General features: G+C 54.5%; 7 protein-coding genes across 7 annotated transcripts; 4 read left to right on the top strand and 3 right to left on the bottom strand.

The window, feature by feature from the left end:
* Positions 1 to 638: 638 nt before the first annotated feature.
* UV8b_02922 (uncharacterized protein) lies at positions 639 to 1,490 on the top strand (the record flags this gene model as incomplete). Its single annotated transcript, XM_043140420.1, has 1 exon — positions 639 to 1,490. One exon carries the CDS (start codon positions 639 to 641, stop codon positions 1,488 to 1,490), a length of 852 nt encoding a protein of 283 aa, XP_042996354.1.
* A 504-nt stretch (positions 1,491 to 1,994) lies between these two features.
* UV8b_02923 (uncharacterized protein) lies at positions 1,995 to 3,500 on the bottom strand (the record flags this gene model as incomplete). The annotated part of the gene is made up of 4 exons (XM_043140421.1): positions 1,995 to 3,107; positions 3,163 to 3,277; positions 3,333 to 3,424; positions 3,498 to 3,500. 4 exons carry the CDS (start codon positions 3,498 to 3,500, stop codon positions 1,995 to 1,997), a joined length of 1,323 nt encoding a protein of 440 aa, XP_042996355.1.
* A 552-nt stretch (positions 3,501 to 4,052) lies between these two features.
* Positions 4,053 to 5,834, top strand: UV8b_02924 (uncharacterized protein; the record flags this gene model as incomplete). The annotated part of the gene is made up of 4 exons (XM_043140422.1): positions 4,053 to 4,103; positions 4,170 to 4,221; positions 4,274 to 4,929; positions 4,992 to 5,834. 4 exons carry the CDS (start codon positions 4,053 to 4,055, stop codon positions 5,832 to 5,834), a joined length of 1,602 nt encoding a protein of 533 aa, XP_042996356.1.
* Positions 5,835 to 6,266: 432 nt separating this feature from the next.
* Positions 6,267 to 6,827, top strand: UV8b_02925 (uncharacterized protein; the record flags this gene model as incomplete). Its single annotated transcript, XM_043140423.1, has 3 exons — positions 6,267 to 6,368; positions 6,439 to 6,551; positions 6,608 to 6,827. The coding sequence occupies 3 exons, from the start codon at positions 6,267 to 6,269 to the stop codon at positions 6,825 to 6,827; spliced, it is 435 nt and encodes a 144-aa protein (XP_042996357.1).
* Positions 6,828 to 7,125: 298 nt separating this feature from the next.
* UV8b_02926 (uncharacterized protein) lies at positions 7,126 to 7,479 on the bottom strand (the record flags this gene model as incomplete). Its single annotated transcript, XM_043140424.1, has 3 exons — positions 7,126 to 7,266; positions 7,326 to 7,387; positions 7,455 to 7,479. The coding sequence occupies 3 exons, from the start codon at positions 7,477 to 7,479 to the stop codon at positions 7,126 to 7,128; spliced, it is 228 nt and encodes a 75-aa protein (XP_042996358.1).
* Positions 7,480 to 8,343: 864 nt separating this feature from the next.
* Positions 8,344 to 9,697, bottom strand: UV8b_02927 (uncharacterized protein; the record flags this gene model as incomplete). Its single annotated transcript, XM_043140425.1, has 2 exons — positions 8,344 to 9,249; positions 9,368 to 9,697. The coding sequence occupies 2 exons, from the start codon at positions 9,695 to 9,697 to the stop codon at positions 8,344 to 8,346; spliced, it is 1,236 nt and encodes a 411-aa protein (XP_042996359.1).
* Positions 9,698 to 11,836: 2,139 nt separating this feature from the next.
* UV8b_02928 (uncharacterized protein) lies at positions 11,837 to 12,880 on the top strand (the record flags this gene model as incomplete). Its single annotated transcript, XM_043140426.1, has 1 exon — positions 11,837 to 12,880. One exon carries the CDS (start codon positions 11,837 to 11,839, stop codon positions 12,878 to 12,880), a length of 1,044 nt encoding a protein of 347 aa, XP_042996360.1.
* Positions 12,881 to 13,440: the final 560 nt, after the last annotated feature.

Here is a 13,440-nt window from a genome sequence, read left to right on the forward strand (position 1 = left end):
AAACCGTTGGCTTTCCTGGGCTTTGCTGGGCTTTGCTGGGCTTTGCTGGGCTTTGCTGGGCTTTCCTTGGCTTTCCTCGAGCTGAGAAACACCAGCAGCAGCAGCAAGCAGCAAGCAGCAAGCAGCAAATTGATGGCAACAGACTCCACCAATGTGGAGCGGTTATCCACCCGTTGCCAGCGTTTGGACCAAACAGAGGCCGACTTGGCTTGGCTTTCCCCCCGACTTTCCCCTGGGCGTTCACGCCTCGCGCCTCGGATGCTCCAGTCTCAATCTTTTGCTTTGGCAACGAAAGCTTGTCAGCTAAGCTAGCTGATGTTGTTGTTGTTGTTGTTGTTGTTGTTGTTTGTTGTTTTGCTGCCGGATGTTTTTGGACCCCGTCGATTTTCCATCCGTTCCTCCAGCCCAAACCCGGGGGCCTCCAGCCAAGCGAATTTCCTCGCCGCCCACCACCCCATCTGAGCAACCAGTCAGTCACCCAGTCTCCCCTTGTTGCTCATCAGCATCTCTGAGGGGGGGGGGCAATACATTTCGCCCCGGCTCAAACGCACGCCAGCAAGTCCCTTTTGGCCCTCTCTCGCCTCTCTGCGCCACCTCCCCCCCCCCGGCGAGGCCCCCTACTGCCCTCGACGTGGAAGATGCCATGTGTTGCTGGTGTCGACAACTTCCGCTCCGCCCGCAAGCGTCGATGGGGTGACGACGACGCCAGCGCCCGCAGCGGCATCCGGCGGCTCTGCGACCACGACCAACCGAATCCCGAGCTGTACTTTGTCGACGTGAACCAGGACATGTCGCGCGCTCGCAAAGTCGTTCCTTTCCCGGGCAAGCGGCTCCGCACCATGGCGCCCGACGATGACGACGACGACGACGACGACGACGACGACGACGACGACGACGACGACGACGACGACGACATCATGCACGCCTGCCATGGCAGCCGGGATGTCCTGCACGGAGCAGCGCCGCGGCGTCGAGGGCCGGCGCTGGGCATCCAGCTGTCGCTCAAGGCTACGGCTGCCATCCTGGCCCCGTGCTACATTTGCCACAGGAGGCCGACCAAGAAGTCGGACCTGGGCTCGTTTGCCACCTGCCAGGCCTGTGGCGAGAGGGCGTGTTTTGTGTGTTTGAGGCAGTGCCGCGGGTGGGACTACTGCGGCGGGGTGTCTGCCGTCTCCGACCAGGCGGCGCTGTCGAGGAGCTTCCACGTGGACGACGACTCGCACGACGTGCCCGCGCGGCTGGACTTGGACGGGGACGGTCCATGGCGGGCCGGCCTCGACGACGACGACGACGACCACCACCACCACCACCACCACCACCACCACATGGGCCGGCTGCGCGGCCAGTGCGACCATGGAGGCTTGCAGCATGGCGGAGGGCGGGCTGCCTCTCGGCACCGGGCTGTCGTCTGCAGCAGGTGCTGTGTCGAGCAAGGTTCCGAGGGAGAAGTAGCTTGCCTAGGATGTCTTTCCGGTCTGCCCGGCGAATAAGGAGCACTTGCTAGCACTCCGGGAAGCGAAGCGAATCTAGGAATGGCAGCGATGATTTGCGCCCTCTCAACTCCATTTTGCATCTTGTACATATTGAATCAGCCAAGGGCCTCCTATTTTCGCATCACCAACCACTTCTACCTCCCTTGTAGGTATGCCTCGTGCCGACTGCATCAAGTGATGATTGATACCTTGCTGCGCTCGTGAACCGGGCCGTCTATTACTTTGGCCGCCTTTCGAGTCTTTGGCGGTTTGTGACCCCAATGGTCAGAAAGACATGTCCCCTGTAACTTGCTCCGCGTCACCATGGGGCGTTTCATTCTGGGAAAACGAACGGTAGATGGTAAATGCCACAAAAGCCAGCTTCTATCCATGTTTTCAGCGACCCGGCGAGTCTAAAGGCTCAGCTCAACCCTTTGTGGTTTCCTTTGTATCATACACAAAAAAAAAAAATGAAAAAAAAAATGAAAAAAAAAAGGGCAAACGCCCGGATAACGACAAGGTCTAGTTGTACTGCATGTACGTGGCAGTCGAGTTAAACTTGAGGTTGCCCTTGATGACCTTGTCCACGGCACTCAAAAAGTCCTTTTCCGAGGCCACCTTTCTCCTGGCTCTAATCGCAAACATGCCGGCTTCTGTGCATACACTTCTGAGCTCTGCGCCGGTGGCGTTGGGGCACAGGCGCGAAATAAGCTCCCATCGGATGTCTCGCTCAACCGACATGCTCTTGGCGTGGATGCGAAGGATATTGGCCCGGCCCTCCAGGTCCGGCAGCGAAAACTCAATCTTCCGATCGATACGCCCTGGCCGCATCAGGGCGGGATCCAAGGTCGACGGCCTGTTGGTGGCAAACATGACCTTGATATTTCCACGAGCGTCGAAGCCATCTAGTTGGGTGATGAGCTCGAGCATGGTTCTCTGAACTTCATTGTCGCCGCCGGCACCATCGTCAAACCGTGCTCCGCCAACAGCGTCGATTTCGTCAAAGAAGATGATGCACGCCTTCTTGGTCCGCGCCATCTCGAACAGCTCGCGAACCATCCGTGCACCTTCGCCAACGTATTTTTGCACCAGTTCGCTTCCGATGACTCGGATGAAGGTGGCGTCCGTCCTGTTGGCTACAGCTCGAGCGCACAGCGTTTTACCGGTGCCGGGCGGGCCGTAGAGAAGTGCCCCCTTGGGAGGGTCGATGCCGAGGTTGACGAACCGCTCTGGAGACAGCAGAGGCATCTCGACGACTTCTCGCAGCTTCTCAACCTGCTCTTTGCAGCCGCCCACATCGCCGTATGTGACATCGGGCTTCTCCTCGACCGTCATCATCGTCACGCTGGCATCAATCTTTGGTGGTAAAGGCAGCATGATCTGATACTTGTTTCGGTCGACGCCGACTCGCATTCCCTCCTCAATATCTGTTGGGCTCACCCGTTCCCCCAACTGAACAACAAACTTGGCGATTTGCTTGACGTTGATGACGTACTTCTTCTTTGATTCGTCGCCCTTGTCGTCTTCGATAATCTTTGTGCAGCGCGCCACCTGGAAAGGCTGCTCTTCAGACATTCTTTGACGATCGGCCGCGACATCCCATAAATGCGGGGGCGCCAGACCTGTATCAGATTCCTGCTCAACGACGTTAGACTTGTTCCGGCATGCGCAAAGCGAGGCCCATGCGCACTTTGACACCAATCTTCTCATCCACGCTCTGTTGCTTTTCCTTGATTTGTTTCTCCAGCTTCTTGATCGCGGTTCCGTACGGCGCGGCACCGTACGTCTTTAAAACCTGGATATCCCTTCAAGGGGTTAACTGGTGGGTTCCCGTGGTAATTTGTAGCGTGTTGCGCATACTCGTCCGTCAGAGGGGTTATCTTCTTCTCTTCTGTCTCGTCATCGGCGAACGTTTTCTGGTACTTTTCCCAGTTTCGACCTGTCGCGGAAGGCTGGACCAAGGTTAACGACGGAGATTGCATAAGCTCTTTGGGTCGGTGCGTGCAATATGCATTGACAGCCTACCATGATGGAATAAGCCGCCTACGGGGCGGGCTGCGACGGTGCTGGATGAATAACGAATTTCGGGCCCAGTGCTGTCAGGATTAGTTTGCGCAAGCGATGGATTCAATGATGCGAGAGAGGATTGTTGTTGGATGGGGTTTGGTCGGATGGGGTTTGCATTGGCTAAAGAGAATGGAAGGAAGCATTCCGTAATCTGGTCAACCATCAGGCTGCCTGGAGCTTCGTGCACAGACCAACCAGCCTGTTGACACTAGGCCGATTCAGGGCTTGGGCAGTACGTACCTACCTACCTTACCTTTCATGTACTAACGGGCTTGTGTGGGACCAAGACAGCTTGGACGGGGAGGTACGGAGCATGGATAATCTGTGACCCGACGCCGAAATTTCTGGGGACCGGGTCGACGGTGGTGGAGTAGGGCAGCAGGAAGTGGGATCAATATCTCCCAGTTGTTTCAACCAGGTTCCAGTTTCCCAATCTCCAGCAGCTTCTGCAACACGCCTGTCGTCAAACAAAAAATCGGAGGATCCTCTCGGCAGCTTGCCTCCGTCGTGATCATGTCAGCGCCTGCTGTTTCAGCCGGGCAATCCCACAATGCAACCTTCAGGGTACGTCGAGCTTCTGTTCATCCCCCGCCATTGTATTTCATCACCCCGCTAACCAAAAGCTTCCAGGACAAGGAAAAGCCCATGGCTGTGCGGTCATCTAACATTGTCGCCGCCAGAGGTAGGGAATGCGTCATGTCAAATATTGGTGCAGCTATTCTGACTCTCCTAAGCTGTTGCCGATGCTATTCGAACTTCGCTCGGCCCTCGTGGTATGGATAAGATGATTCGAAGCGGAAAAGGAGAGACCATCATCACAAACGACGGCCATACCATGCTGAAGAGCATGTCGGTAATGCATCCCACAGCCAAGATGCTTGTAAACCTGGCCGGAGCTCAGGATGTTGAGGCCGGCGACGGCACAACGTCTGTGGTTGTTATTTGTGGTAGTTTGCTTGGTGCTGCAGACCGACTTCTGTCAAAGGGCATCCACCCCTCAGTCATTTCCGAATCCTTTCAGAGGGCCTCTGCTGCCGCTGTCGAAGTTTTGCATGACATGTCCCAGCCAATCACTCTTAGCGACACCTCGGCTTTACTCCAGGCTGCCAACACCTCACTCTCCTCCAAGATCGTTTCCCAATACTCGAACCTCCTTGGCCCCATGGCTGTCAATGCCGTGACCAAGGTCATCGATGTCAAGACGGCCGACAACGTGGACCTTAGAAGTATCCGGATTGTGAAGAAGGTTGGAGGCACAATCGAAGATAGCGAGCTTGTCCCTGGACTCGTCCTAAACCAGCCCGTTCTGAAGAACGCTGGAGGGCCTAGCCGCATGGAAAAGGCACGCATCGGTCTGATCCAGTTCCAGCTGAGCCCGCCCAAGCCTGATGTAAGACGCAATCCCTTCTCACCGACAAAATATCGCGCCGTGTACTAATCCTTTCTCGTCAGATGGAGAACACTATTCAAGTCAACGACTATCGACAAATGGATAAGATTGTCAAGGAGGAGCGTCTGTATCTCCTCAACATGGCGAAAAAGATCAAGAAGGCCAAGTGCAACGTACTTCTTATCCAAAAGTCGATTTTGCGGGATGCAGTCAACGACCTCTCCTTGCATTTCTTGGCCAAACTCGGCATCTTGGCCATCAAGGACATTGAGCGCGACGAAGTCGAGTTCATCTGCAAGTCAACAGGTTGCAAACCTATTGCAGATATTGATTCTTTCACCGAGGATAAGCTGGGCTACGCGGAGTTGGTCGAGGAAGCTGAGTCGTCTGGATCACGCATGGTCAAGGTTACGGGTGCCAAGGCCACTGGGAAGACGGTGTCTGTGGTTGTCAGGGGAGCCAACTCGCTAATCCTCGAAGAAGCCGAGAGAAGTCTACACGATGCTCTTTGCGTAATGCGCTGCTTGGTCAAGAAGAAGGCTCTCATTGCAGGTGGTGGTGCCGCCGAGATTGAGATTGCCGCCCAGCTGTCTAAACAAGCTCGTAGCCTGACGGGCACAGAGGCCATCTGCTGGAAGGCCTTTGCAGACGCCATGGAGGTGGTACCCACCACCCTGGCCGAGAATGCTGGCTTGAACAGCATAAAGGTGGTTACCGACCTGAGGCACCGACACGAGATGGGAGAGAAGAATGCCGGGGTCAGCATCAAGTCAGGTGGCGTCAACACAAACATTTCCAAGGAGAACGTGCTGCAGCCATTGCTTGTGAGCACGAGTGCTATTGAGCTGGCAGCTGAGACGGTGAAGATGATTTTGAGGATAGACGACATTGCCCTGACGCGATGAAGTCTGCAGCCTGCCTTGAGCAGATTGATGTATGATACTATCTCTCATAAGAAAAAAAAATAAGGAGCAGAATGAGAATAGGAAGGCTACTGTGATACCAAGACATATAGAATTTCAGATGCCTTTGATTGCTTTTCTCGATTGATAATGTGCTGGCATCTAGGAGGTAGGGTGCTCCGTACTGTACGTACTTGTGCAGGTCGCAACGTGCGTGCCTTCCTTTGCAATTCTTGACGTCTCCCTGGCTCTTGTGCATTGGATACGCCTTCCGCCTTCTTGTTTTCCCCCTTTCTTTGCCTCGCCTTATTTTTTTTTTTTGTGTTTCCGACTTACTGTGCGCGCTATGGTTTCCAAAAGTTAATCACTCCAAGCACAACCCGAGCTGACTCAGGTTCTGGCATCTCTTGCAAGCTGCAACTCATCGGTGACTTGATGGACAAGTCTGCCATGTCTCGGCGAAACACACGAAAACGACCGGAAGAAGTCTCTGATCCAACCACCATAGCCATCCAAGCGCCACAACGCATCCTTGAGGTAAGTCATGTGAGAATCCGCGATGTTGACAAAGTTGGAAGACACAAGATTACTTATGCGCCACGGGCAGCTGAAGAAAGAGCGCGATGAGAGGGCCAGAGCCATTGTCGTCCAGGCAGAGATTGCGCTCTCCTCAATGACGGAGCAAGCTTCTGCATACCAGAAGCAGCGTCACCGACAACGGTACAGAGTTTCCACACGCACTCTCTGCTGGGTTCCGTTATGCTGACGGCATATAGGGCGTCGGAAAAGGCAGAGCGATTGAGAAGAGTAACGGACCTCATAGACCGGAGAAGGCAAATCGAAATCAAGATGGTAGAAGTGGTGACGAGAATACAGGACACTGTGCATGAAGTAGAGAGCTTGATGCTGACGGGATGCAAAGGAAGAGAAAAGGAGGCCCAGCAGGCATTGAAAGCTTTGACTGACAAACATCACCCAATCCAAAGTATGACATGAGGATAGTAGGTTGATGCAGATTGAACTGCGAATAAATCCAGAAAAGTCTTGATTCCTTGCCCGACAAAAAAGAAAAAAAAAAGATATTGAACCGAATGGGCCTGACCAACTGGTCCATATCATGACAAAGCCTTTGTCTGAAGCGATTGTACCTAAGGGAGAGTGGCCAGGTGATTCAGTGGTTTTCCGTAGCCGTCTAATGCGCAAATATTATACAGGGTTTTTTTTTATTTTTTTTTTATTTTTTTTTTTAGTTTTACAATGGAAACAGGTTGCAGGCGGGAAACATGGTGCAAAGTTACACCTTGTATCCAAAACCAGCCATGCACGTCTTGTACTGTTCGACAAAGGATTTACAGTCGGCGGCCGGGTTTGGCGCCTTGGAGAAGAGCATGCACTCGTCTCGTTTCGATTTCTCGTCCTTGCAAACACAGCAGGGCTGTTGAGAAGGCATTGTTAACATTGCTGGATCCAGCTGTCGGAGATGGTAGTGGGTACCTTGGGCTTGGTAGCTGTGTGTAATGATGCCGTGGAGGAATCGGCTTGGACCGAGCTGGATGCTGTTTGTTTGAGACTCGTATGGTTAGAGATTTCGCCTTCCGAAACAGAGAGTTGCGGCTGACGTACGGATGGCAAAGGACGTTGCGTCCATGATTCTGGCTGCGATGGATTGGATGGCGTCGTGGGGGTCGTGGGGGTCGTGGAAATCGCGGGAATGGAGTGGTGATTGCCAGGCAAGCAAGGTTGGAAGGGGTTTCAAGAATTCGGCGGATCATAGACGAAAGTTACGGAGTAAGGCGTAAATAGTAGGTAGAATGACAGAGACGTCAAACCCGGGGGGGCCAATCATGCGCTAATGTAGGTCCCGCAGGAGCACAAGGCTGATGATGATGTACAGTGGGTCTGCAGCGAGCCCCAGCTACAGAGGTAGTTGTAACTTGCAAGGTACATGTACCTAATGTCTGGTGACATGAATTTAACGCGACGGCGTCCGACAAGTACGGAGCTCTACAATGAGCTCTGCCCCCGTCGTTCCGACTTTGTAAACAGGAATAGATCGGAATACACTGCTTGTACCGAGCGTGCATGCCGAAAGTCCGCAGTTCCATGCTGACGACTGTCATGTCATGCCGGATGCAAAAAGGGCGGAAAGGCAGAGCTCGGACGACGACTATCCGTGTCCGTCAGAGATCACTCGTTACGTAGTTGCGGCAGCGCCGACAAAGGCATCGTCAAGGACATGGCCATGCCGAAAGGCTTGATTCAGCACCCAGGTAGGGGTCAAATACGCCGTAACCGCCGGAAACACCCCGGGGGAGAAAGGGAGCCGTTGCAATCGTCCGAAGATTGGACACCTTCGAGTCTTCTTCCCGGCATCGGCCTGTCGCTCGCTTCTGCCTTCTGCGGCCTGCACCAATGGTTGGTTGTGCGAAAGGGGACAGTCTATTGAGGATTGCAAACGACTCTAAAGGACTTCAATAAACGACGGCAAAAAGTCAAAGCAAGTCAAAAAAAGTCACGAGCTGATGTCGTTTGTAACTTGAACAAAGGCCTGCCACTGTTTCCAGGCCTGACCGCTCTTGATGGCCCATTTGGCCCTCCTGTATCCTTCTTTCCAGCGCTGACCTGCGACACCACGTTCTAGAATGACGTTGCCGTCGTCTCCGTGGCCCATGCTGCTGGTGTCGGCCTCGCACACCCCTGCCACCACGAACAGGGCGGCTGCGTTTATGGCGATGAAGTCAATCAGGGGGTCGTTCTCTGGCAACTCTCCGCAGAGGATGCGACGCAGGATCTCGGCATTCTCGGCCGGCTGCTTGCCCGGCGACACCTCGTCAAGGGAATGACGCTCGGCCCCAAAGTCCTCCGGCGTCAGGGTGAAGTGCTCAATGCCAATCTCTCCGCTGGCGTCCTCTTTGAGCATCCAGCAGCGCGTCCCGCCAGCGCAGCTAATCTCGTCGAGTTCCTCCTCTCCGCAGACGACCAGGGCCTTGCGGCAACCAGAGCTTTTCAGCGACTCGGCAAAAGCACGCCCCAGAAGGCTCCTTCCGACGCCGACGACCCTCGCCTCCAAGACGTCATCGACTGGGTTTGCCAGCGGGCCTAGGCTGTTGAAGATTGTCCTGAAGGGCAGCTGCTTGCGGACAGGCGCGACGTACCGCATGCCGGTGTGGAAGCCGGGCGCCAGCAGGAAGCCGTAGTTGGAGGCCGAGTAGATCCTGACCAAGGTGTCGGGCTTCACATTGCTCAGGACAGGGGCTCTGGGCTTCATGTTGTTGATGATGTCCGCGCTGCCGGATTTGGAGGTGCTGGCTATGTTTCCGTGCTTGGACACCATGAGGAGCGAGGAGGCCAGGATAGATGCCGCGGTGCTGACATTGAACGTGTTGTGGCCGTCGCCGCCAGTTCCAACGATGTCGCACTTTATTATTTTTCAAAATTCAATGTTGTTTTTTTCACGTCAAGTTAGTGGGCGCAAAAAAAAAAAAAAAAAAAAAGTCACTGGGCTTTTGTCGAGATGTGTGGTGACGGAGACGTACTAAACCGCCGTTGTAAACACCTTCTTTCCGTCCTCTTTCTGCGAGCACAGCTGCGAGTTCGGCGACGGGGCGCTGCGCAGCAGCCTTGAGCATGACGCCGGCAGTCTTTTGGAGGACGTCTGCTCGCAGGTCCATCTTGGTGAAGTGCAGCGCCATCAGCAGCGCGGCAGTCTGGACTTCTGTGACCTGGTTTGTGAAAAAGTGGGAGATTGCCTCGGCAATCTCGTCTGCAGTGACTTCATTGTCGAGGGGCCAGAGCTTGGTCAAGAGAGGCTTCAGGTCAACAGGCGGGAGGGCAGGTTCGCCGGAGCCGATTGGTGCAGATGCCATTGGGAAGACTGCGCCAAGTTGCCAGAGACGGAAACTGTTGCGTCTTTTGCCTCCTTGGCCGCAGCTGGGTCAGCAGGATGTAAAACGTCGCAAGGTGTCGATGGATGGGGTTCGCCGGAGGCTTTGTTGGCTAAACGGGCTCGGAAGTCTGGATGGTCAAGGAAGATATAGAAAAACGAGAACTAGGCGCGTGGTTGGTTGTTAATCCATACGCGGACGGATAAGGTTGTGTTGTGCAAGGTAGGGTTGCGGTTTGCGTACGTGTATGCGCGTGAGTGGTTTCTCTAAGCGTACGTCTCATGCGCGGATTGCGCAAGTCCTCGGACGGCCAACTATGATGCGCTAACCCTGGGTGCGCTGCGCTTGCGCCATGGACTCGTGCGGGATCCCATCTCTCCTGTTGGCCCATCCTACTCGGTTCCCCTTCACGCTGATTCTCTTTCCCTAGTTTTTTCATGTATGCAAAAGCTTGCCATTGAGCGTTATATGCAGCGGCCAGCATATTGCAGATGGAACCGAGACTTTTAAATCAACGCGCTCCTCGCTTACATGGCCCACTTCTGTGCGATAAGATAGTGCGCTCCGTAGTTTGGCGCAGAATTTTACTTCGTCATTGGCCGACATCGGACCAATCGCTTCCAATCCCCCGCTGCACACCCCTCCTCTCCTCCAATTCAGCCCCAATTTAGCCCCCATTCAGCCCCGCTGCCCAGATCCCATGGCAGCAGACAGTTTTAGCATAAGCATATGGCAGCACTTTTGCTGAATAAACAACTACGAATCCTATATATGCAGGCTGGGATTGGGACCGCTGCAAGGAATCAACGCCACCAGCAGCAGCTACTATTGTGATTGTAACGACCCATTTCCGATGCTGCTGCCGCTGTCGAATCGCTGCACCTGATGAGCTGCAAAGGGTTCATGTCATCCATTGGGCAGTGGTGTGGCTGACGGACCGATGCCGGGCTTATGGGGATGTATCCCCAGCTAGCATTTCATGTGATTTGAACTTTTGAAGCCCCTTTATGTAGCTCCTCGACAAAAATGCGTCGGGAGCTACATATCGAGTTCGCCTCGAAATTACGCCACACACGCCACACCACAGCATGCTCGATAACGATTTAGCCTGGGCCAACCGTTCTCATTATCAATCACCAGACTCTTCTGGCGCGGAAGTTAGCACCGATGTTGCCGTAAAATTGGGGTGCTGAGTCACCCTCACGTGATCTAGCTCCGCCCGCCACATCACAGCACAACTCACAAAGTTCAGTTAGTCATCGGCCTGGAGCCCAACGCAAACTTGGCCTCGTCGCCCCTTCAAACCTCCCTTCAAGTCGCTCTTTTGCCATCAGAAGTTGGTCGACATTCGCTCTTCACATCGCTCAAGCGGAAAACGGTATGCTCGAGCCTTGGCGATTGAGACGACCACTTCCAGCCGACTCTTCGTTGATCTGAGCCCTGTCGCAGCCTCAGACGCCTTCACTGGTTTTTTGATCGGTCGGCTGGCAAGAAGTTTGACTCTTTTTCTCGGCATATCCCGCCTCGCAGTCTATCCGAGTTGTAGATTATCCCCTCTCGTCGGGCCTGTCGGGCGGTGCAGTCGTGGAAAACCCAGCGTCAAGACTCGAGCGAAGCAAATCAATACCACGAGCGCAAGCTATCTTGGAAACCTACCGATCCGGGTTGTGGATCTGCATCCTTGGCGCCATTCTGTGATCCGTCCCTTTGGTGGCGAAACTTGGAACCATCTCAAATTCTGCATTCGCATTCGTTCTTGTTTCTTATAGTCTTGACGGCAAAAACCACCTTTGCGGCGCTGCGCCCTTCTGAATCCTACCAGCTTCGTACAAGTCTCCTCCCGTCGCCCTGTTCGCCGACCGTTACCTCTAGGTGACGTTGACATCCCGAGACAATCACTCAGCGCATTCAGCCGTCAAGCTGCATTCACCACTCCTCGTCCAGCTAGCTCACGATCGTCTTTTTTCCTGCGCCTCGGACGAGGATTTCCACTCGCCAGCTCGAAGGACTGTGGCCAAGAAACGGCAGCAGCTACAAGCGAGGCGGATAGCGGCCAGGCGAGCTCGGAAAGTGTTTGACGAGGTGAACAACATCTATACTGCGAAACCGTACCAGCCCAAGATGATGCCTCCAGGCGGAGACGTGAGCGGCGGGGGTTATCAGGAGGACTTGAACAACATCCTGTGCTGCCCAGATTGCAAAGAAGTGCCGCCCAACCTCGTGGAGGAGTTTTCCAGCGGGGACATGGTCTGCCAGAGCTGCGGTGTCGTCGTGGGGACGCGCATCATCGACACCAGATCGGAATGGCGCACGTTTGCCAACGATGACCACGGCGGCGACGACCCCAGCCGTGTCGGCGGACCGCAGGACGAGTTTGTGGAAGGCGAGCAGCTGGCCACTACGGTCGCCTTTTCCGAATCCAAGGCACACAAGGCGCTCTCGCGCACGCAAAACAACGCCAACCAGGACAAGGCGCAGAAGGGCCTCATGCAAGCGTACAAGGAGATTGTCTCGCTCTGCGAGGCCATCAACATGGGGCAGAATGTGTCCAATGCGGCAAAGCACATCTTCAAGCTTGTGGACAAGCACAAGTTCATGAAGGGCAAGCCTCAGGAGGCCGTCATTGCCGGGTGCATCTTCATCGCGTGTCGGCAAAACAACGTGCCGCGGACGTTTCGAGAAATCTTCAACCTCACGAGCGTCAGCAAGAAGGAAGTCGGCCGGGTGTTTAAGCAGCTGCAGAAGTTTCTTCAGAAACTGCAGGATACCGAGGGCGAGGGCGCGGCGGGCCTCAACACGGTGACCAACTACGAAAACACGTCTGTGGGCGCAGAAGACCTGTGCAGCCGATACGTGTCGCAGCTCGGCTTCAAGAACCAGCAGAAGATATCCAAGATATCTCGGGACCTGGCGGAAAAGGCGAACGACATATCGGCGCTCGCCGGTCGCTCACCGCTGTCGGTTGCTGCGGCGTGCATCTACATGGCTTGCCATCTTGTTGGCGAGCCGCGGTCGTCGCTTCCTATTGCGAAGCAGGCCGGCGTCAGCGACGGCACAGTCAAGACGGCTTACAAGCACCTCTTTGCTGCCCGCGAACAGCTGATCAAGAAGGAATGGCTGGAAGATGGAGCTAGCATGGATAACATTCCACACTTGCAGGCGTGAAGGACAAGAGCAAGGGTGTGCCGGTTTCTTTTTTCCTTTTTTTTTTCCTTTTTTTTTTTTTTTTTTTTTTTTTTTTTTTTTTTTTTAAATTGATGAATAAATCTGGGATGATGAGAAAGGGAATTGCAAAGGGCAGGTGACGGCGTTTATCGAGGAGTTGATATAGACGTTACAGACTACATACATGGCTCGGGCATCCTAAAGTATTTATGTGTCTTTGGTTGCCTATGCTGGTGCTGGTGCTGGTGCTGGTGCTGTCACTGCTGTGGTGAGGTTGCAGATCAACACCCTTTTCTCGACCCCGGAGCGGCAACATGCATGTTGGCTTGCAGCGGGACCTGCATGCCACCACCGCTCGAATCCCGTAGGGATTACGTCTGCAGACGTCCAGATTACGGATCCTGGGCCGTGCGGTGATGGATGGATGGATGGATGGAATCATTTGGCAATGCAGGAGGGCAAGACAAGGTCAGCAGCTCGTTTGCGGCAGGCAGCCATGGCCCATGGCCCAGGGCGGTCTGCCCCACCACACAGCCCAACCGGTGCGCCTGACAGCCCCC

The sequence above is a fragment of the Ustilaginoidea virens genome, chromosome 2 (genome assembly GCF_000687475.1).
Source record: "Ustilaginoidea virens chromosome 2, complete sequence".
Taxonomy (NCBI): Eukaryota; Fungi; Ascomycota; class Sordariomycetes; order Hypocreales; family Clavicipitaceae; genus Ustilaginoidea; species Ustilaginoidea virens.